Source organism: Moschus berezovskii, chromosome 2 (genome assembly GCF_049115385.1).
Source record: "Moschus berezovskii isolate FMDL1 chromosome 2, NW_MosBer_1.0, whole genome shotgun sequence".
In the NCBI taxonomy this organism is placed as follows: domain Eukaryota; kingdom Metazoa; phylum Chordata; class Mammalia; order Artiodactyla; family Moschidae; genus Moschus; species Moschus berezovskii.
The window spans coordinates 114,031,444-114,055,047 of NC_142461.1; the positions used below are offsets into that span (position 1 = coordinate 114,031,444).

At 36.9% G+C, this 23,604-nt stretch overlaps 1 protein-coding gene across 4 annotated transcripts in view; it reads left to right on the forward strand.

Moving 5' to 3' along the window:
- Positions 1-19,560, forward strand: part of DCAF17 (DDB1 and CUL4 associated factor 17) — a 29,844-nt gene extending 10,284 nt beyond the window's left edge. For 3 of the 4 annotated variants that reach the window (XM_055397106.2, XM_055397104.2, XM_088830031.1), the window contains exons 7-14: positions 23-127; positions 430-535; positions 5,847-5,989; positions 9,607-9,716; positions 12,386-12,476; positions 13,182-13,265; positions 13,906-14,061; positions 14,827-19,559. In XM_055397106.2, the coding sequence (XP_055253081.2) occupies positions 23-127; positions 430-535; positions 5,847-5,989; positions 9,607-9,716; positions 12,386-12,476; positions 13,182-13,265; positions 13,906-14,061; positions 14,827-14,994 (963 nt within the window). In that variant the 3' untranslated portion in view covers positions 14,995-19,559. Of the gene's footprint in view, positions 1-22; positions 128-429; positions 536-5,846; positions 5,990-9,606; positions 9,717-12,385; positions 12,477-13,181; positions 13,266-13,905; positions 14,062-14,826 lie in introns of all 4 variants that reach the window. The other variant, XM_088830039.1, reaches the window with a different exon arrangement.
- Positions 19,561-23,604: the final 4,044 nt, after the last annotated feature.

Below are 23,604 nucleotides of genomic sequence, written 5' to 3' on the forward strand. Positions count from 1 at the left end.
TGATGTCTGCCTTTCCCCTCAGATTTTCGGGAACGTCACAGATGCCACCTTGTCTCATGGAATACTGATTGTGATGTACAGCTCGGGACTGGTCAGACTTTATAGCTTCCAAGCCATCACCAAGCAGGTAGAGAAAATTCAAATTTGCCATATTCAGATTAACTTGAGGTTTGGATGGAGGTATGATTTTTTTTTAATGAGATATTTTTAACGTAAGGCTCTAGTGTAGATTTCAGCTCTACACAGCTGTACAAATGCAGAAAGGCAAAGTAACCTTTAAAAGAGGGGTGGGAAGATAAATAGAAAGGCCCTTAAATAAATAAAGACATTTCCTCTGTCATATACATGTGAATTTGATTTTTTTTTCTCTCTCCGGACAGCAAATAAGTAGGTGCTAAAGCCACCATTTTTGTTTTGTTTTGTTTTTAGTTCATGCAACAGAAACTTGACTTAGGGTGTGCATGCAGATGGGGTGGGACTACTGGAACTGTAGGAGAGGCCCCCTTTGGCATTCCTTGTAATATTAAAATCACAGGTATGGCTACAATATAGTACTTTTTTCACCTTAAACATTAAGCGGTCGTATTGATAGTGATTAATTGTAATCATCCAAATGTTTTTTTCCTAAATTCAATTCATTTTGCTCCTGTGCAGAGTATTCCTTGCTTTTGCATAAGTGTTCACAGACATCTGTTATTCATTGAAATAAAGGCCTGGGGATGCTGGGCCTTGCTTGGCCAGAGATCTGTAACCTTTGGCAAGTGACTTTACCTTTTTGGTCTTGATTTCCTTATCTATAGAATAATAAGTTGCAGCAAATGATAATACCGTAGCTCTTTTAGAACTTCAAATTTTACAATTCTGTGAAATTTATCCAACTTAAAGATCAATAAGGCACAAAAAAGAAAATTATATACAATTTTATAAATATAATAAAAATGTTCTGCATTTCATTAGCTTATCAAATTCAGCAGTTTGTTGAAAAGAAAACTGCTACAAAATTGAGCAATGTATGTCAGATAAACCAAAACTGACCAGAGTTCATCTCATCGATATAAGGATTACTTAATGCAGATAGATGTAAAAATCATGAGTAAATTTAAAAGAAAATATATTTTGTTATCCTAATATTTGTTTATCTTCTTAGTTCATTAAAAAAATTTTTTTATCATGTTGCAGACATTTACTTCTAACCAATAAACATAACATATTTAGGTAAAACTCTAAAGGTTTTTCTAATATGGGTCAAAATACAATTTTTTTCTATTGTTATATAACATTACATCATCAACAGATCGAGAAACAAATGAAAGACTTAATTGTGAGAAAGGAAATGTTCTTTTTGTTAGTGAATAACAAAGTTTGAGGACTGAGAGAGTTCAGTATAGCCAATTATCCAAGAAGCTCAAAATAAAATTTAAAAGTTACTCAAATTTTTAGGCACCTTGGGCAAGCTGAATTAGGCAGTTTTGTGAAAACTCAGTAATAGCAATACCTCCTGTGTGTGCTCAGTCACTCAGTGATGTCTGACCCTCTTATGACCCCATGGACTGCAGCCCACCAGTCTCCTTTGTCTATGGGATTTCCCAGGGAAGAATACTAGAGTGGATTGCCGTTTCCTGCTATATTTGATACAAATACAGAAGGCAGGAATCTGTTAAGAATTTGAAAACTACAGACTCCTGTGATAACTAATATGTATTATTTTGAAGAGAGTTTCCCTAAATGGTAGCATTGGTCTCTTTGAAATGCAGATAATAAGCAAAACGAAGAACAGGGTGATAAAAAAAGTTCATGGAGCCTCTGACTGCGCTGTGATTTTGGTCCATGTTTATAGAGAGAAGACTGGATTTGGGATCACAAGCTTGGTCTGCTCCTATGAGAATGAAATTCCACTACTAATTGGTGGTATGGTAGTGAGCAATTACTTAACCTGTATGGGCCTCATTTTTATCAGCTTTAAAATAGTAACATTTGAAAATATGATCTGTGAAATCATGTGCCATTGTAAAACAATACAATGATTGTTAGACATTTAGCTTATAAGAGTAGCGTATTATATTGGAAACTTTGTGTATTTTTTCAGACTGTGTTGACCGAAATCCAGTTTATTTCTCTAGATTTGTTTTTCAGTAAACCTATACAAAATAATACTCATTTTAACTTTATGTAACTTTTTAAAGACAAAGCAGTTCATTTTCATTATAGAAGAATTAGGAAATAATGATAAGATAGAGAAAGTTTAGAAAGTTTAAAACATTCACAGTCATCCTGCATGGCATTAGTTGTTATCACCTCTGTTTTTTGGGTAATCTTATGATGTGTATATACCTAAAACCAAAAAAGAATCATGCTGTGAACACTGTTTCGTAACTTGCTTTTTCAAAAATCAACTCTGTTGAAGTGTAATTTACATGCACTTAAATGCAGCCATTTAAACTGTACAATTTAAGTTTTGCCAAATATTTATATCCATGAAACCACTCCTACAATCAAGATTTAGAATACTTTAATCACTCCAAAATGTTCCCCAGTGTCCTTTCCAGTCAGTTCCCTTCCATCCCCAGCCTTCAGCAACCAGTGAATATACTTTCTTTCACTCTAGATTTCTAGAGTGTTGTATAAATGGAAGCGTATGACATGTAATTTTTGTCTGGCATCTTTCGCTCACCATACAATTTTTGAGATTGATTGCATATAGCTATCTGTAGCCTAACCCACTTTTAAATATTAATATATTACAAATGTTAATTTCCATTGGGGTTATTTAATAGATGGTCTTGTGAAAGCAATAAAGTTGGAGTACTGTCTCTACATCTGAAGAAACAATAGGTGGATCAAGGATTTTAAAGTTCTGTTAGAAAACTTAGAGAATCCTTTTATCGCAGAATTGAGAAGACAAGCACAGAGCCATTAAAGAAGAGATTGCTAAATTTGGCTACATAAAGATAAAGTGCTTCATGCTAAAAGTAAAAATAAAAGTAATTAAAAGCACACACACAAACCAAAATTCAAACAACAAATAGGAGACATATTTGCAACATATAGTATAAAGGGGTAATTGCCTCACTATATATGAGTTCTGCAGGCCAATAAGAAAAAATAACAACGTAGCAACAACACAAAATCTGCAAAGGATATTGTGCAGAAGAAGAGGAATATAAGGGACTTAATTAGGAGAGGACAAAGCCCAGTGTCACTGATAAGAGAAGTGCAAGTTAACACTGCTGTGAGATACTTCTTTTTAGATTCTCAAATATCAGAAAGTTAGGAAACAGGATTGGTGAAAGTATAGAAGAGACACTGTTGTTTATTGGAGTCCCACGTGGAGGACAATTTGTCAATATATTTCAAAAATTTTAATGCATGTATTCCTTGACCAATTCCATCTTTAGAAATTTATCCCAGATATATTCACATGTGTACAAAATGGCAAACATATAATATAACATTTTTCTAACAACAAAAGATTGGAAGCAGTGTATATATTGATAGGTGACATTGGTATTCTTTCATTGTTTGGCTATGTCATAAACTTAATTATTAAAAAGAAATAGGAATTCTTTTTGCACCTTTATAGAGAAGTTTCCAATATATGTTAGTAAGTGAGAAAAGGAATGCAAAGCTATGTGTATAAAAAACCTCATTTGTGTTAAGTATTCATATGCATATGTTAAAAATATAGATGTGAGCACATGCTTTCAGGATTGCTTGAAATATCTGGAAGGACACGCAGAAAAATGATAAGTGATAGTTACTTCTGAGGGAATCAGATGGAAGGAAAACTTAGTGTTTGTTATATTTTTTTCTGATTCTTTTTGAATGCGGTGCTCGTATTATCTTTGCCGAAGAGTAGTCCTCTGTATATGTGTGCACACGCTAATTAAGCTCCTTGAGGTTTTAAGAACTTGATTTATGTACCATTTTATGTATAACTTTCCCTTGTGGCTCAGCTGGTAAAGAATCTGTCTGCAATTCAGGAGACCTGGGTTCAGTCCCTGGGTTGGGGAACTCCCCTGGAGAAGGGAAAAGCTACCCACTCCAGTATTCTGGGCCAGAGAATTCTATAGACTATATAGTCCATGGGATCACAAAGAGTTGGACACGACTGAGCGACTTTCACTTTCATATGCATAAACTGTACATTTATTTAACGTTTACTATGGACATTTAGGTTTTTAAAATTTTCTGTGCTTATAAAATAGTACAATATTCCTGTAATTATTAATAATACTGAGATTTCCTCATCACAAGGTGTGAAATCAGCCATTCTTCGCAAACTCCTAGGCCCTTTCAATTGAGAATAGAATTAGAGATCAAAATTTGGGATCTTGGGGCTAATGGTGACACACCAGAGTTGTAGTGAGCCAAGTCCTGATGCTACTTTGGGGCCATTTTTAGCAACTTCTGGGAAAAATATTTCTTCTAATATCTTTTTGCATTAATTTTTTTCCATTATGAGTTTCTATTTTATATTCTCTACAACTTCCTTACTGAAATTTTTAACCCCCAATTCAAACTCTAGTTATACTTTTTTCTCTTCTTAATTCTTTTCCTCATCCACCATCATTTGGTAGCCACCATCTTATCACATATGATGTTTATATATCCTTCATAATTTACTGACTGGTGTCCTTTGCCCATTTGTCTGTTGGGGTGTCAATAGTTTTCTTATTGCTCAAAAAAGACCTCTTTATATATTCAGAATATCACCCTTTTCTTGAAAGGTTTCTTCAAGGGCATTTTAAATGTACTTGATTTGTCTGTATCTGTTCTTTCTCCTGACGACGTTTGTGAACTCACGTTTGATTATTTGTTTTTCTCCTTTGTATAGCTTTAAGTAGTAAGTTGCCCTTATGCAGAGGCCTAATCAGGCACACACTTCCATATGTAACATGTGACCTTGTAGTGAATGCTATCCCTAAGACAAGTCCCTTTACAGACGGTGGTGGCGTCATAAACCAAAGATTAGACTCTGAAGTTAGAGAGAAAAAAAGGACTCAGATTAGCCACCTTCCCAAACAAGCCAAGCAGTATCCTCATAAGGGCTGTCCCCAAAGAATTCTGGTCTTCAGAAGCAGCAGCACCTTCTGTTTATGCCTGTCTCCAAAAGTAAGTCTGTTACATTCTGTATAAAATTAAGTATCATCAAAGAAGAGGACTAGAAAGCACTAACAGATAGTCCTTTTGTGGTGTCAACCTCCAAAAGACAGTGGCTGACAAAATATATCCAAATTACCTTAAAATTAACTTGTCTAATACTAGTAGTAGTGGCTCTTCTTTGATAAAACTTCCACTATGACAAGACCCATCCTAAGTGGTTATTTTCATTATGACTAATATCACTTCTACTGCATAAACTTAAGCAATGCTTCTCTTACAAAGTTTGCTAGATATAATCTGTTAGTCTAGAATATGAAAGATCTCTTCCTCACATTTGAAGGAATTATTAGACCTAATACCTGGTTGGATTGTTATGAGAGTTGGAAATAGTATCTAACCGAGGTACTTATTAAATGGCAACTGCTTTTATTAGGTGTACCTTGTCATTTTTTTGCCATCATAGGCACCTTCAACCTACTTTATCACCCTCCAGCTGCATGTCACACATATCCTGAAAATGGATGTCTAGAAAGTTGACTCATAACCTAACAGCTGTTTCCTACTTGCCTTTTCTTATCAGTAAACCTCTTTCCAGATTGTATTTTATTTCCTTGAACATAGTCGTTTTTCATTGGTAGAAATTAATAGATGATACATGCAAAGAAAGGTTGAATTCAGTTAATGAATGTTCCAAAGCTACCAGAACAAAGAAGCTAATAAATTTCTTTTTCCCATCTCTGCAGATACACCGCCACTGCTCTTTGAGGTGTCCTCGCTGGAGAATGCTTTTCAGATTGGAGGCCATCCTTGGCACTACATCATTACACCTAATAAGAAGAAACAGAAAGGAGTTTTCCATATTTGTGCCCTAAAGGACAATTCCTTGGTAAATCATGGTGGTCAGGCTTTAGTAGTAAATTAATATCAGAAATTCTTTATTCTCTCCTTCTCGTGGCTCAGAGGGTAAAGCATCTGCCTGCAATGCGGGATACCCCGGTTCAGTCCCTAGGTCGGGAAAATCCCCTGGAGAAGGAAATGGCAACCCATTCCAGTACTCTTGCCTGGAAGATCCCATGGATGGAGAAACCTGTAAGCTACAGTCTGTGGGGTTGCAAAGAGTTGGACCCGACTGAGCAATTTCACTTTTCACTTTCTCTAATTGGTCTACATTCCCAGGAGTTACTTTTCAATTTGTATCAGTAATTTGTAAACTGTGTAAAGTACAGGAGAACACAAAGAATACAGCAAGCACTTGTGTGTACTACCGAGAATTTAAAACATTTAACATTTGAAAATTCTCAGGGCACCAGAGATGTATTAGTTTTTCTTCTTATCGTCTCCTTGACCTTATGTAAAGCGTCTCAGAAGCTCCATAGTGGGAATCATTGGTGGAATGTGTTCAGGCTGCCCCTGAAATTACTGGTGGAATGTGTTGTTGGTTCTGCTTCTTCACAGTTTGTTGCTCTTGGTTTTTCAGAGCAGAATTAGATAGTATTTTGTTGGTCACAGTATAACCATTGAAACACCAAGTTTTCAAGGATATTTTAAAGTTATATATGGCATAATAGGAAGAAAGGGTATATAGCAAGGCAATATAAATTTTTACCCTTTGAATTAATTTTATTTTCTTGTTAGAAATGATTTCGGCATTGATTTCTCATTTAGTAAACATTATTGAGGACCTACTATGTGCCCAACTTGGCTGGAGACAGCCCCTTCTCACAAGTTGCTTATACTCTCAAAAGAAAGCAGATACGTAGATTAAGTAAAATGCAGTCCATTCAGTACAGTGGTTGAGATGAGTGCGGAGGAGGGAGTGCACAGAGGAGGGGGTTTTATATTGTTGTTTGTATATCCTTGTCTTACATTGTTGACTTACTTTAGTTCTGGAACCTCTTGAGACATCACAGTAACTTTTTGTGAGACAGACTTGGCTTATTCCACACCTTCTCTTCCAGAATCTTTCTCAGCCAGTCTCTGTTGGACCCAGTGGCTTTGAGGGTCACCGGTCACCTTTCACCAGCCTAAAGATTTGCACAGTCTTGGGTCTATTTATCTATTTCCCTTTAGATCATGGCCACCAGGAAACATTGTGTATAGTATTTTTGAATTTTTTTTTTTGCAGAAGCATTCTTCCCTTCCATTTTCTCATCAGCCTGTCACATGTGGCACCTCCTGTTTGGCCCAGCCCAGTGACATCCTCTTTTCCAGTGGGTTCTGGGGACTGTTTACCGCAAGTTTGTGGTTTGGTTATTGGCTTCCCAGCAGTGGACATCCTTCAACCACCAAGGACTCTGTCATATTGTTTTTTGTTGAAATTTCTATCCAGTCAAACCCTGCATAGTTCATATTCTTCCTAAATAAGAACTGATAATATATTCTTTTATGTGTGTGTATAAAATGGCCTTCAACATCTACAGCAAGCATGCCTATCAATACTTATGTAATTACTAATTGTAGCATTTAGTCAGATCTGTATTTTAGCATATTCATAAATAATTGCTGAATCCAGGGGAGTTTTCAGTACTTCGCTGGACAACTTCATTGCAGTGACATTACCTTAATGATGCATGTGTGCATTACTTCCACACCTGTCAGTCAGAAAAGTTGGAAACCCAAAAACATATGTGCAGGGAAACTGAAGAATTCAGAAAATGACCTGTAACTTTCTGACCTATAAACTGAGCCTTAAACTAGCATTCGAGCAAATAATAACTCTAGAAGCTGATAGTAATGCTGCCTAGTATTTAGCATAAAGAGAGAGAATGTTTCTTTCACATGTTGTATTTAGATATTATAATAAAGAGAATAGTGTCCTAAAGAAAGATATGGGTTATGTGTGCATGTTTATGTGTGTGTTTTATTTTAAAAAAACATTAAAAAGTTTTATGTTACACGAAGGAGCATTTGGAGCTAATGCCAAAATGGACACAAACTCACACCCCCTGCAGTGGAAGCACAGAGTCAGACTCACAGGGATCAAACTCACACCCCCTGCAGTGGAATCACAGAGTCTTAACCACTGGACCATTAGGGAAGTCAGTGGTTGCAACCAAGATGTTTAATTTCATTGATGTTCTTACACGTAAAATGCAATAATACAACCATTTCTCTTAGAAATCGTTAGGTTCTTGAAAAATTAAAATAACCTGTGCTAATTTGATATATAAAATGTGCTAAATTCCAGTGTTTAAAAAAGCACGGCATACAAAGCACTTGTGATGTAGCCCTTGCCTGCCTCTCCAGTCCCATGACGGGACACTGCTTCTCGGTTTAATTTTGTCTGCTACTCATGTTTTTGCACATGCATGCTATATGGACGAACACATCTGTGCTTTTGATTGTGCTATCTCTTCTTTCAAGCCACTTTCTCATTTTAAGGCAGAGTTCAAGCTCCTGAAATTCTGCTTACCTGGTTTGGGTGCTCGATAATCATATCCTGTGTATGGTTTGACTACTTTATTTTCTCCACTGCCTTATTCTGTTTCTGTCTTTGTTCTTGAATATGAGCTCCTGGATAACAGAGATTATGTTTAGTGCGTGTCAGGTATGAACACCTAGTGTCATACCTTGAACATAGTGTCCTGTGAGTATATGCTGTGGAATTAATACTTTCATATGTCAAAAACTTTGAGTATCTAATAAAAAAGAAGGTGTTATTTCATTTTACATTGGAGAAATTAAATGACTTGGATAAAGCCAGTAAAGTTAATGTATCCATGATGGTATTAGTCCCCAGTGCTCCTGTGTGTAATGTAAAACATGTGTTATATATGTGATCCATATGGCAGTATCTTTCTCTTTATTTTAATGTTTAAATATACTAGTGTGAAATAAAGCTCTCTACTTACCTTAAGTGCTAGGTAGTATCAGACCATTTCCTTGGCATTAGTTTAATATCTGACTGACACAGGGAGACTGTCCGACCTGTTTCACTGCATGTTTATTTGTGTGCTATCTACTCTTCTGATTGACAATTTGTTGAGGATAGGAAAGGGAGAAAGAAGTTGCGGGAGACTGCAGGTACATAATTATGACAGTTAAATAAGGGAAAATCCATGCACCTTGAAGGCTAGTCTGCTGTTTATTAGTAGTAGGTGCAGAACATTGTGCAAATGATTTTTCCTCTTTGTGCATCAGTTTCCTCATGCATACGATGAGAATAGCAATATATGCTTCAAGAAATGCTGAGATCAAAAGAAATAATGAGTGGAAAACATGTAACGCAGTGCCAGACACAAATTAGATGCTTGAGATATAGTAACTTACTATTTGTGAGGCATAATACATGGTGCATGGTACATCTGTGAAATTTCTGTATTTAAATGTTGTGGATTTCTCAAGCTTGAGTATCCTAATTTATCCCTAATATACATCCCAGTTCAGCTGGTTAATATTTTCTCTTCACTTACCTTTAACTTACTGACCTATCACTGATACTGGCTTTCAAAATTATTTAATTTTCCTTTAATTTTTATTTTCAATATTTTGCCCTAACTTCAGGCAAAAAATGGGATCCAAGAAATGGAATGTTGTTCTTTAGAATCTGATTGGATTTACTTCCATCCTGATGCTTCTGGCAGAATAATACACGTTGGCCCAAATCAGGTCAAGTGAGTATTTTCCTTAGTTACTTTAAAGTTAAAAGTAGCTTTTGGAAGTATTTATTGGCAACTTTTTTTTTGCCAGCTAACTGCTGAGCCAACTGTGAAAATTATTAACTGCTTGTAGGGTGCTTCCTCAGAGAATGGCATCTGGAAAATGTTACTTTATACTTTCAACCTTGTTGTTACTGTCTGTAAATACTACATTTGTGTAAGTTCTTTGATGGATAAGTGATGATATATGAAGGAAAGGATATCACAGATTGGTTCCTTCACATCAGGTCTTAATTCATTTCTCCAAGATTAATGAGGGATGATTTATCTTTGTTCTAAAAGACAGTCTTACTGCTGGAGAAGTAGCAGCTTGTTTGAAGCAAACCTTATTTTATTTAGTTTACCCACATCTTTCATACAATCAAAACACTCTTCATTTAGCTTCCCTGACACCACAGCGCTCCTGAATATTTTCCTCCCTCTCTAATCTTTCTTAATATCCTTTCATGTTCTTCCTCTTCTAACCCAGACTTTAGTTGTTAGATGTCCTCAGGATTAGACCCTCTTTCCCCTCTTTTTTGTTCCCTTTCTGCTTGATTCTTCTGTTTATTCCCTTGGCTTCGAAGATCATGTATACACCAAAACTCTAAAAAATTTGTATGTTTGCCTAAACCTTTCATCTAAGCTTATGTCATAAGTCCGGACTCATTCTTAACACTTTCTTACCTTCTTGTTTTTCATCAGTTTACATGTACTTAAACACTCAGTTGCATTTGCCTGTTTGCTCTCTCTCTCTCTCACACACACACACCCCATATATCCCATCAATCCAGTTTATTTTGCTACTAATATTTATTTTGTTAACATTTCTTAAATCTGCCTCTTTCTGCCCTTGGCCACTGTCACCATCTTGGCTAGACCACTGTCATCACTATCCTAGACTACAGTAATATCTTCTTACCAGACTCCAAGAGTCTACTTTTTACTCTTTAATTCTGTTTTCTTCTTAGCAGCTAGAGTGATTTTTAGAAACATTAACAAACACAGAAACCTAATCATGTGAATTCTGCTTTAAACTTTTTATGGCTTCCTGTTGCACTTAGGATAAAAGACCAACATCGTGAGCCAATCTAAAAGAGTCCTCCCACTCAGTTTACTTCAGTCATGCTGTCTTTTCAGAAAGCTGAGGACCTATTCACTCTGCTTGGAGTCTGTTTCCCTTATCAGCCTAATTTCTGTTCATCTTTTATGGCCCTTTAAATGTCCCTTTTTCAAAGAGTCCTTCCCTGGTACCCTTCATTAGATTAGCTCCCCCATCATATTTTCACTGTGTTCACTATGTAATCTTCTTCTGTAGTACTTATAGAAGTTTAATTATTTGTTTGGCTTTCTGTTTAAACATCTTGCTTTGGAATCATGAACTCCATAATAACAGGGAAAGAGTCTGTCTTGCTGACACCTGTAACCCTGGCATGGAGCACAGGTCTCAGTGCAGAGTAGGTACCTGCTCAATGAGTATCTATTGAATAAGAAGGGCATTTCGTATGCCTCATGATAATTAGTCTACTCTGGATCAGTTTATAGGAGGATGAAGGAACTTAATGAAAAAAGATTACTAACTTTTACAGAATGTCATAAAAAATATAGTTCAGCTTTAGTAAATCTTACTCTTCCTGTTTGTTACCACCCATCTTTTATATTAGTTTGAGTTTAAGGAAATAAGTTTCACAAAGAGTGTTGTCCTTTTGCCAGGTTTTAAAAGATAGGCACTCTTAAATATCAGCACTAATTAAGACAACTAATTAAGAAGTTTAAATATAATCTGATTTCTTTGTCTCCAGCAAAACTCAAAGGCGTTCAGCTCTCCTTGGCCACAGGGACTGCTCCTCCCTGCTCTCTCTTCACTTGCACTTGAGACTCTAAGCTTTGAGGACATTGTGCTTTTGATGCTTGTTAATGCTGTGAAAAGATTTGTGTGGGTGGTGAGAAAATTATTTTATTTTCACTTGCTTAACAAGCTTGATCTATGAGGCCATTTACACTCAGAAAACCCAAATCTTTAAATATAATGCTAAGACAAAGTATTAACTCATTTGCAGTTTTAAAATATTACTCTATCATGAAAACTTAGACTAAGTTGCTAATGCAGTCTATATTATATTTAACATTTAGTGTTGTTCATTGATAACTAATTCTATCTTCGGAAATAAAAATGTAAGTATCTACTATAATGCCACTGTTAAAGCTGAAACATTAAAGACCACTCCAGTGTTCTTGCCTGGAGAATCCCCGGGATGGGGGAGCCTGGTGGGCTTCCGTCTATGGGGTCACACAGAGTCGGACACGACTGAAGCGATTTAGCAGCAGCAGGATGCAGAGAGGAGGTTCTTTAGAATGACTTTCAGCGTGGAAGCTAGTGTAAGCCTCAACAGGCTGCTTCAGTAGCACCTGTTGTCACAAGTCCAGTGGTTTTTTTCTTTGTTTTGTTTAACAAAATCCCTAAATTTGAAGAAAGTTGTGGACACTTAAGTTTTCAGATATTAATATTTTGGAGTAATGAGAAGAAGAGACTCAGGGTTGTTCGTATAAGTTTCATTTGTTCAGTTTCTTTTCAGTAGTTCAGCTTTGACACTTTGATGCTGTGTTGATGTCTTAGGTTCTTAGAATCCTTTTTACCTTTTCAGAGTTTTAAAGCTAAGTGAAGTAGAAAATAATAGTGCCCAGCATCAGATCTCTGAAGATTTTGTCATTTTGGCCAACAGAGAGAAGAACAAAGTAAGTCAGCAGTACTTTAAAATCCTTTGTATATCACTGTCTATAGGAGAATATAATGTGCAAATGTGTTTGCCTTTTAGCGTGGCTGAAAAGAACAACACAATCCTGTAAAAGTCTGTTCATTTTGTTTATATGGGCAGCCAGTCTTAGCCCCATGTACCTATGAGATTTGAAAAGAGTCAATTATATTGACTTTATCTTTTGCTTATTTCTGTTTCCTTTCTGGTTTCTCTTTAAATTTTTTTGATAAGTTATTGACCTCTGGGTTTAATTAATTGTGCAAACCTAGGGTAAATTGTGTTAAAAAAATCACACACCATTCTTTAATTCCAAATGATTCTTTTTCTTTAGCATACAAATTAAGAACATGAAGAAAATCATGCAGAGAAAAAAAGCAGATCCACTCTTTTATTTGCTGTACTGTACTAAGGCAGAAATCAGAAGGGCAAGTCACATACTAAATCTGTAACCTCTGTGTTTATTTTTACCTATTTTGGTATTTTATTCTTTAGAAATTTTATTGTAATAAAGTATTTTTACTAATTGGAGGATCTGGAACCTGATTCAGAATTTTCTCAACTGAGGAAAGACTTAGGGAACTTGGATGTTGGAGAAGGGTTGGTTAGTTTTAACAAATTTGTTTAGTCTCGCCATCAGCTACATATAACTACTTGTCAAAGCTTTTTATTTCTCTCCATGTGATAGAATGAAAACCTACCCACTGTTACAGCTTCTGGACGGGTGGTAAAAAGAAGTTTTAACATTCTGGATGATGATCCAGAACAAGAGGTATGACTTTTTTTTTTTTTCTTAAGTCGCTTCAGTTGTGTCTGACTCTGTGCGACCCCATAGACAGCAGCTGACCAGGCTCTGCCGTCCCTGGGATTCTCCAGGCAAGAACACTGGAGTGGGTATGACTTTAGCCAGAAATAATAAACCAAACTAGGATGAACTTGCCCTGGGTTAGAGGTTGGGAAGCTCCATGCAACCTTAGTCAGTAGAATTGTGCAAGCTGTTTGAACCAGGGCATCCCCATCATCCTCTCCTTTCAGACTGAAATTATTCATGAGATTTTGCTTGTAGAAGTGTTCATAGGACCAAAATAATTTGAAAAAACAATTATTAGTTTTTTTTTGTTGTTGTGTTGATGTGCACGCTTCCTAGGGAAATCTCTTCTAAGAAAATTATTCAGTTATATTCTCATGATTGTGACTTTTGCCTTATGTTTCACTTACTAGACTTAGATGTGTTTGTTAATATTCATGGCCCAGAGGAAGAAGGTGTTAGAGATACATTTCTACCTATGCTCCCACCCATTCATTTTTCTTTCTATATAGTTTTATGTTAGAATAGTTAAGCCACAACTGTAGAAATAATCAAAACTGGATTTTGCCCCTCTTTTATTTTACTTTGTCTTCTGTTCCCTAAGACTTTCAAAATTGTCGACTATGAAGATGAGTTGGATTTGCTTTCTGTGGTAGCTGTTACTCAAATAGATGCTGAAGGAAAAGCTCACCTGGATTTCCACTGTAATGAATATGGAACTTTACTTAAAAGTATTCCACTCATGGAGTCATGGGATGTGGTGAGTAGAGTCCACAGAATACAAAATTGTAAGAGTTTTCTTTATAGGTAACTTTTATTGGAACAGATGTCACTGTGTTCGTATCAGTCCAGGTTCACCTACACCAATGACCATGTGAAAGAGATTTTCCTACACACATGACAAAATGAGTTCTTTAGCCTTTCTTCCCTAAAAAGTAGAGGATGCCTGCTTACCAATGGTCTTAAAGATAACGCTTCATGTTTTCTCCTGAGACATGCTATCTGACCACAGTCTGATTTTCTCCCATTTTACAAGTTTGGTAATGTTTTGAAAAATAAAAATTCTGTTTTCTCTATTGAATCCCCACAGTTACTTAATAGAAACTTCTAATCATGTGGGGTTTTCAAGCACTCTTGGAAACGTTTGTCTCTTTTGAGTAATATGGAACATAAAAGTTGTAAGGAACAGTAGATGTTACTTTATCCAATCATTGTTTTCTCAGTGGAGAATGTGAAAGATTTAGCAACTTGCCCACAGTCACAAGTGAAATAACAATGTTGGCAATAGAATCTGGGTTCAGACACCTCTAAGTCCAGGACTCTTCATTCTTAATATTTTGTATAATGCTTTTCTCATACGTCATCTGCATATCCACAAATAATGAAAAATAAAATATTTCTGGCAACTCTTTTGCCTTCAAGTATATATTTGAGCATCCCTGAAGATGCTGTGACATCTTAATGAAACAGTACTGAACGTGGTTATATGAAGAGGAAATCCTGTTTGCCTGTGTTTTCATTACAGACATACAGCCATGAAGTCTACTTTGACAGAGACTTGGTACTACACATAGAGCAGAAACCCAGCAGGGTCTTCAGCTGCTATGTTTACCAAATGGTATGCGACCCTGGGGAAGAAGAAGAAACCACAGACAGAAGGAATAAAACAGATCACAATAATTTTAAATTTTGAGATGTAATTTATGAGACTTCTAGCCAAACACCCCAGGAGCCATGTCCAGTCCTCTTTTTTATCATCTGCGTAGTATATTCTCCAGTTTTTTCCAGAAAAGGTCTTGTGTTGACTTCAGACGATTGTGACTTCTGTTTTAAACTCTGGCCGTACAAGGTGGTGAGGACTTCACTTTATATAAATGTTTTTACAATAACATCCCAAGAAGCCTAGCATTTTGTAGTTTTTTAGGTGGGTGGTGATGCAAATATAAAATAGTGAAGATCAGAGAAGGAAAGTTAATTCTAATTATTTGGAGGTCATTGATTAGGGGGTGTTTCGCATGGTTATTAAAGGATGGCATGGAATTTTGACTGGCGAAACTAGGAGGAAGAGACAGAAGGATACCAAACATACAGAAGGAGATCCTATATCCTGTCAATCAGACTTGAAGGATGGAAGATGAGATCTATAATATGAAAGCATACTTGGAAACAAAATTGTGTCATCATGGTTTTTAAAAAATATATATATGTATACATGTTTTATATATAGTAGCAGAAGTTGACTTTTCCATGGTTTTTTTTCTCTTTGATGTTCCCATTGGTTTTTTGTGTTTCTGTTAGACTAATCTAAAAGATTTCAAGCAAGCTTTAAGTGATTTTTTTCCCTCATATATAGCCTGTTCAGCTGTTAATACATCTAAGAATATTGTATGTATTTCACCATTCTGTTTATTTGGTGAATCTGCCAGTTCTGCTTAGGCAATATTTTTATACCTAAGTGGTAAGATAAAGGTATCCCAGGTTATACTAGCTCTGCTCCCCGTGGGAAGAATAGATAAAGTCCCAGGAGTTCTTATTAGCTTGGAAACTGACTGACAGCTAGAAAAAGCTTTTGGTTCTATCTTAATTGTTAAATGAGTATTTTTTTTCTTCTTTGTTAGAACCGATGGAAATATGATCCTTGAACTCAGATAATCATTCTTAAGAATGTTAAATAAAAGCAGCCTAAGTAAAGGGAGAAAATGTTTCTTTGTGCTTCCTACTTGAGAAATCCAGTTGCCTGCAAGACACATGTTTCGCACATTCTCTGATTCAGACTTTAAAAAAAAAAAAGTGGTAAAAATAGAAAGGGAGAAAACAGCAGTAAAAATCATTGCTGATTCACATGTAAAGTTAAAATATGGGATTTTAGCTTGGATGATTTATATTAAAATTATCCAGTTCTTCCTTCAGTTTTGGCTTGGTATGTTAAGAACAGTGTGAATTCTGCCCTCCCCTTGATGTTTGCAGATAAATTTTAAGCTTATTATGCTCAACAGGGCTGATGAGAGAAAGGTGTTAGCTATTCAAAAAGTCAAGATATTAGTACAAGAGTCTATAAACTTAAAACTATCATTTGTGCAATAGAAAAGAAGATTGCCAACATTTTAGAATATTTATATATTGGCTAAAAATAAATCTTGCCAAATCTGCTCCTATGTATAATAACCATTTGGGAAAGTAGAAGTGATTACCTCGTGAGCAAGATAATAAAACTATCTTCATCTATTAAATTCTGATCATTTTATATCTACTAGTTGAAAAATTCATTCTAAATAGCATATGTAGTAGTACTATTTAATATGTGAAGCTTTCAGAGTATTTTGGAGATATAGTTGTGATTACTAAGAAGTTAGATAGTTATAACGTGCTAGAATATTGCCCCAAACTTCCAACTAAAACAGGAACTATATCTAAACAGTCCTCTCCAGTGAATTTATATCTTGAAAAACAAATCCGATAAGAGGAAATAGATTAAAAAAAAATCAGAGAAAAGAAAGACTGGTGTGTGTGGGTTTTAAAGCAGGTGCAGTGCTATGTAAAAGCAGAAAGCCTGCTCTCCATTTCCAAAAGTATTTCAGAAAAGGATGTCTTAAGATTTCAGTCTGGTCAGATTTTTTTAAAAAGAGGTTTGTTGAGTTTCCCCTTTGCTTAAGTCAGTGCCTTCTTTTGAGGAAGTGATAGAAACTCATCTGTTCACAAAGGCATCTGAGAACTATCTTAAGATGATATGCTCTATTTAAACAAATTAAGGTATTCTACGTTTTCCATCAGTTGAATGTTTTGTTTCTTGTACATACGTTATTCTTAATGATAACAAATTTACTGAGTGTTTTCTGTCAGTTGGGCTTCCCTTGTGGGTCAGCTGGTAAAGAATCTGCCTGCAATGTGGGAGACCTGGATTCTATCCCTGGGTTGGGAAGATCCCCTGGAGAAGGGAAAGGCTACCCACTCCAGTATTCTGGCCTGGAGAGTTCCCTGGACTGTACAGTCCGTGGGGTCCCGAAGAGTCAGACATGACTGAGCAACTTCCACTGTCACTTTCTGTTCCGTTCCGTTCATTCCGTTCTGTCGCTCAGTCATGTCCGACTCTTTGCAACCCCGTGGACTGTAGCCTACCAGGCTTCTCCATCCATGGGATTCTCCAGGCAAGAATACTGGAGTGGGTTACCGTTTACTGTTAGTCACTGTGATACATGTAAAATGAATTGTCTCAGATTAACCATGTGAGGTATGACCTGTATTATCCTTCCTCATGTTACAAATGAGGAAACTGAGGCTCACAGAAGTTAATTTGCCCAAAGTCCTGCAGAGATGGGAAATGCATTCCGATTTGTTTGATGCAACCTTACGCTGAATTTCCTCTCAAGCTCTCCAAAGGCAAAGGATGTTATTTTATCCCATATATAGCATGTTAACAATGATAATATTAGGTATATAGGAAAATGCTCAAAAGTCTTTTTTAAAATGATGATTAGATATCCAAATTCTGGACAAAGTTGGTCACTTTGGCCTATATTGTTGTTCAGATGCTTAGTAGTGTCTGCTTCTTTGCGACCCCATGGATTGCAGCATGCCAGGTTTCCCTGTCATTCACCATCTCCCGGAACTTGCTCAAATTCATGTCCATTGAGTCAGTGATGCCATCCGACTATCTCATCCACTGTCATCCCTTTCTCTTCCTGCCTTCAATCTTTCCCATCATCAGGGTCTTTTCTGATGACTCAGCTCTTTGCATCAGGTGGCCAAAATACTGGAGGTTCAATCTTCAGCATCAGTGCCTCCAATGAATATTCAGGGTTGATTTCCTTTAGGAAATTCATATATATAACTTGACATAAAAGATAGCTCTTCCTGCAATGGTTGAAAAAAGTCAGTTTTTTAAAAAGAACAAAAAATAATACTCTCATGTTAATTTTGTGGTGATAATAAACACCAGTATTGGTATTTACTCTTAATGTAACTTGGCTTCCTTTTCAATAATTATTGTATTTTCTTACCTTTCTTAAAATGTTTACATATATGATTTACCTTTTAGAGTCCCAGAAAGTATGCAGGGGCTAATTTCTGGTCCCTAAGTTTCTATAGAGTTTCTATCCTATGGAAAGAATAATTTATTCCAGGCCAAGGGTATATAATAGGAAGATAAGACCTGGGGATTTTCCCCCATCATTTTATTATAAAAATGTTCAAACATATAGCAAAATTAACAGAATTTTATAGTAAATACCCAAATAACCAACCACATGGATTATTCATTTTATTCTACATGTTTTATTACTTATCCATCCATGTTATTTTTATGGTGCATTTAAAATAAATTGCAGACATCAGTATACATCCCCCTTCATCACTTCAAGGGAAATAGATGGGGAAACAGTGGAAACAGTGTCAGACTTTATTTTGGGGGGCTCCAAAATCACTGCAGATGGAGATTGCAGCCATGAAATTAAAAGATGCTTACTCCTTGGAAGGAGTTATGACCAACCTAGATAGCATATTAAAAAGCAGAGACATTACTTTGCCAACCAAGGTCCGTCTAGTCAAGGCTATGGTTTTTCCCGTGGTCATGTATGGATGTGAGAGTTGGACTAAGAGTTGACTCGTTGGAAAAGACTCTGATGCTGGGAGGGATTGGGGGCAGGAGGAGAAGGGGTCGACAGAGGATGAGATGGCTGGATGGCATCCCTGACTCGATGCATGTGAGTTTGGGTGAACTCCAGGAGTTGGTAATGGACAGAGAGGCTTGGCGTATTGCAGTTCATGGGGTTGCAAAGAGTCGGACGCAACTGAACTGAACTGAACTGAATACTTCAAAATGCATATCATTAAGTAGAGTTTATTATAGTTTAGTTTTTAAATCTTTCAGTGTACATTTCCATGAAATGTAATGCACAAATATTTGGTATATAAATTTGCTGATTTTTTTCACAAATACATATACCTCATGTAACCCAAACCCTATCCAAAATTTAGAACAGTGCAATCATGCCAGAGAGTCTCCTCATGCCCCTACCAAGGCAGTCCCCACCTCCCTCTCATATATAATCACTGTTCTGATTATTTTGCCTCACGGATTAAATTTGCCTGTTCTAAAACTTCATATAAATGAAATTATACAAAGTATAATGCTTCTTTCACTTAGCATGTCTTTGAGATTAATTCATATTGCTTGAATCAGTGGTTCATTTCTTTTCATTGCTGAGTATTGTCTTTTTTTTCATTTTCCTGTTGATGGATACCTGGGCTGTTTCCTTTATATATATATAAATTGAGTAAACATCTAAGTATGAAATCATTAGGTCCTTGATTAGGTGTATGTTTAGTTTCATAAAAAACTGCCAGACCTTTTTCCCAAAGGATTGTACCATTTTACATGCCTGCAACCATGGAGACTTCCAGTTGCTCCACATTTTCTCCAACCTTTCTGCTTGTTAGTCTTTTTCATCTTAGTATTTGTGGTGGGTGTATTATTTCCAGTTGATACTTTGACTATTTCTACTTGTGCCTAGTAGCCCTCTTGTCAGATCTACCCTTTTATCCTTTTTAACACCACCTCCTGCTAGGAACTGCTGAAAACATTCTTTCTTTTTGCTAATAGTTAAGAAACCCAAAACTCAGCTTGAGTTATTCTTTCTCAAACATGGAATACATCACTCACCAAGGAACTCTTTTTCCTGTAATGAAGACCAACATCTAAGAAAAAACCTGAGTTGCTGAAGAGATGTTTTAGACTCTTCCACATGACTGCTGGTACTGGTCAGAATGGCACCAAAACACGGTAATAAAACAGAATATGAACTTTTCCTGTAACAGTTACCAGTTCATGTTATTTCTAAGTCAGGTGAATTTTTGATGCTAACATGAAAGCATATTAAACAAGCTGTATGCTTTCTCCAACAGCTATATTTGGTGTGGTTTAATTCATATTTCCTAATTAATTCATGATAGTAAGCACATTTTCATATGTTTGCTCATGTGTAAAGTTTTAATTTTCTAAACAAAATTATTGTATAATGTATGTACAATAAATTATAATATTTAAAGTGTACAATTTGATAATTTTTACATGTACACACCAATGAAACCATCACCACAATGAACATAATGAATACATCTATCACCTCAGAAAGTCTCATCTTGCTTCTTTGTAATCCTTCCCTTCTGCTTCTCTGTGCCCCCTCTCCCTTCCAAGGCAACCGCTAATCTATTTCTGTCCCTTGAGATTAGTTTGAATTTTTGGAATTTTATTTAGAAGTTCCATGGTAAGTACTTTTTTTTTCTGTTCTTTCACTCAGTATTGCTATTTTGATATCCATTTGTGTTGCATGTATCAATAGTTTATTTCTTTTTGTTGCTAAGCAGTACTCTTGCCTGGAAAATCCCATGGACAGAGGAGCCTGGTAGGCTACAGTCCATGGGGTCGCTGGGGGTCTGACACAACTGAGCGACTTCACTTTCACTTTTCACTTTCATGCATTGGAGAAGGAAATGGCAACCCACTCCAGTACTCTTGCCTGGAGAATCCCAGGGATGGGGGAGCCTGGTGGGCTGCCATCTATGGGGTCACACAGAGTCAGACACGACTGAAGTGACTTAGCAGCAGCAGCACTCCATTATACTTATATAATCAAAACTTGTTAATATATTTACCTGCTAATGTACATTTGAGTTGTTACCATTTTTTGGCTACTACAAATAAAGTTACTATGAGCATTTGCAGACAGATTTATATGGACATATGTGTTGTTTCTGTTTGCTAAATACTAAGGAAGGAATGGCTGAGTCATATATTAGGTATATGCTTAACTTTTTAAGAAGCTTCCAGACTTTTTCCTAAATGGCCAGACAAAATTATTCTGCATAATATGATAAATGCTCTATCTAGAGAACCCTAAAAACTCCAGCACACAACACTATTACAAATAATAAATGAATTCAGAAAAGTAGCAGGATACAAGGATAATATACAGAAATCTGTTATATTGCTTTATACTAACAATGAAATATCAGAAAGAGGAAGTTTCAAAAAAATTCTGTTTAAAATTGCATCAAGAAAAAAAAGCGTGAGAATAAATTTAACCAAGGAGATGAAGGGCTTCCCTTGTAGCTTAGTTGGTAAAGAATCTGCAATGCAGGAGACCTGGGTTCAATCCCTGGGTTGGGAAGATCCCTTGGAGAAGGAAATGGCAACCCACTCCAGTATTCTTGCCTGGAGAAGCCCATAGACAGGAGCCTAGTGGGCTACAGTCCATGGGGTCACAGGAGTTGAACGCAACTTATGACTAAACCAAGGCGATGAAAGACCTGTACACTGAAAACTATAAAACGTTGATCAGAGAAATGTAAGATGATTTAAAGGAATGGAAAGGTATCCCATGCTCTCAGATTGGGAGAATTAATATAGTAAAATGACCATACTACCCAAAGCACTCTACAGATTTTATGTGACCCCTATCAAAATATCTGGGACAAACTACTTCACATAGAGCAAATAATCCTAAAATGTGGAACCACAAAAAACCCAGAATTGCCAGAGCAATCCTGAAGAAGAAAGCTAGAGGCATAACTAACTCTCAGACTTCACATTATACTACAAAGCCACGGTTATTGCTGGCTGGAGGTGAAGGCGACGTCGCAAGTGATGGCGGGCAGAATGTGGCACCTGGGAGCAGCTTCAGAAGACAGTCAGAAAGGAAACATTGACCTCAGTTCTACAACTGCAAGAAAACCCTGAGCTTTTCTTAGAACTTACGTACTTTAGAATTTAACTTGGAAGCGGACTTTGTCTGGCATCTCCAAGTTGCTGCTCCTCCACTGCTCGGCGTGAGGTGTTGCCCAGCGCGCACACTCTCCACCCTGGCCCAACAGCAGTGACCTGGAGGTGGTTCCAGGGAGGTGGACCAGTCCAGAGGCTATCATGACCAGCCTGATTCATTTCAGGCAAAGCTGAGCAGCTTTTTTGGAAAGATAATCTGCCTGAGCAGAAGCCGGCGTCATTTGAAACAAATCCCTGAAGTCACAGACTGTCAGTTGCTGAAAAAAATCAGACGTGACTGTAGCCCACCAGGCTCCTCTGTCCATGGAATTCTCCAGATAAATCTGATGGAAGTGTGAGAAGAGAGAAGAAATCCAGCTCCAACCACCAGAACACCGACACAAGCTTCCCTAACAAGGGAACCTTGACAAGTCACCCGTCCAACCCCACCCATAGCAAGGAAACTCCACCATAAAGAAAACTCCACAAACTGCCAGAAGACAGGCCATCCCAAACACAGCAATATAAGCAAGATGAAGAGGCAGAGAAATACCTAGCAAGTAAAGGAACAGGATAAATGCCCACCAATCCAAACAAAAGAGGAAGAGATAGGGAACCTACCTGATAAAGAATTCTGAATAATGATAGTGAAAATGATCCAAAATCTTGAAAACAAATTGGGAGTTACAGATAACCTGGAGACAAGGATTGAAAAGATGCAAGAAAGGTTTAACAAGGATCTGGAAGAAATAAAAAAGAGTCAATATACAATGAATAATGCAATCAGTTCAGTTGAGTTCAGTCGCTTAGTCGTGTCCGACTCTTTGTGACCCCGTGAATCACAGCACGCCAGGCCTCCCTGTCCATCACCAACTCCCGGAGTTCACTCAAACTCACGTCCATCGAGTCGGTGATGCCATCCAGCCATCTCATTCTCTGTAGTGCCCATCTCCCCCCACCCCCAATCCCTCCCAGCATCAGAGTCTTTTCCAGTGAGTGAACTCATCGCATGAGGTGGCCAAAGTATTGGAGTTTCAGCTTTAGCATCAGTCCTTCCAATGAACACCCAGGATTGATCTCCTTTAGAATGGACTGGTTGGATCTCCTTGCAGTCCAAGGGACTCTCAAATGAGATCAAAAACACTCTGGAGGGAAACAACAGTAGAATAATGGAGGCGGAAGACAGGATAAGCGAGCTAGAAGGTAAAATAGAAATAAATGAAACAGGAAAAAAGAAAAACGAATTAAAAGAAATGACAATCTCAGAGACCTCTGGGACAATGTTAAATGCCCCAACATCCGAATCATAGGAGTCCCAGAAGAAGAAGACAAAAGGAAAGACCATGAGAATATACTTGAGGAGATAATAGTTGAAAATTTCCCTAAAATGGGGAAGGAAATAATCACCCAAGTTCAAGAAACCCAGAGAGTCCCAAACAGGATAAACCCAAGACAAAATACCCCAAGACACATATTAATCAAATTAACAAGGATCAAACACAGAGAACAAATATTAAAAGCAGCAAGGGAAAAACAACAAATAACACA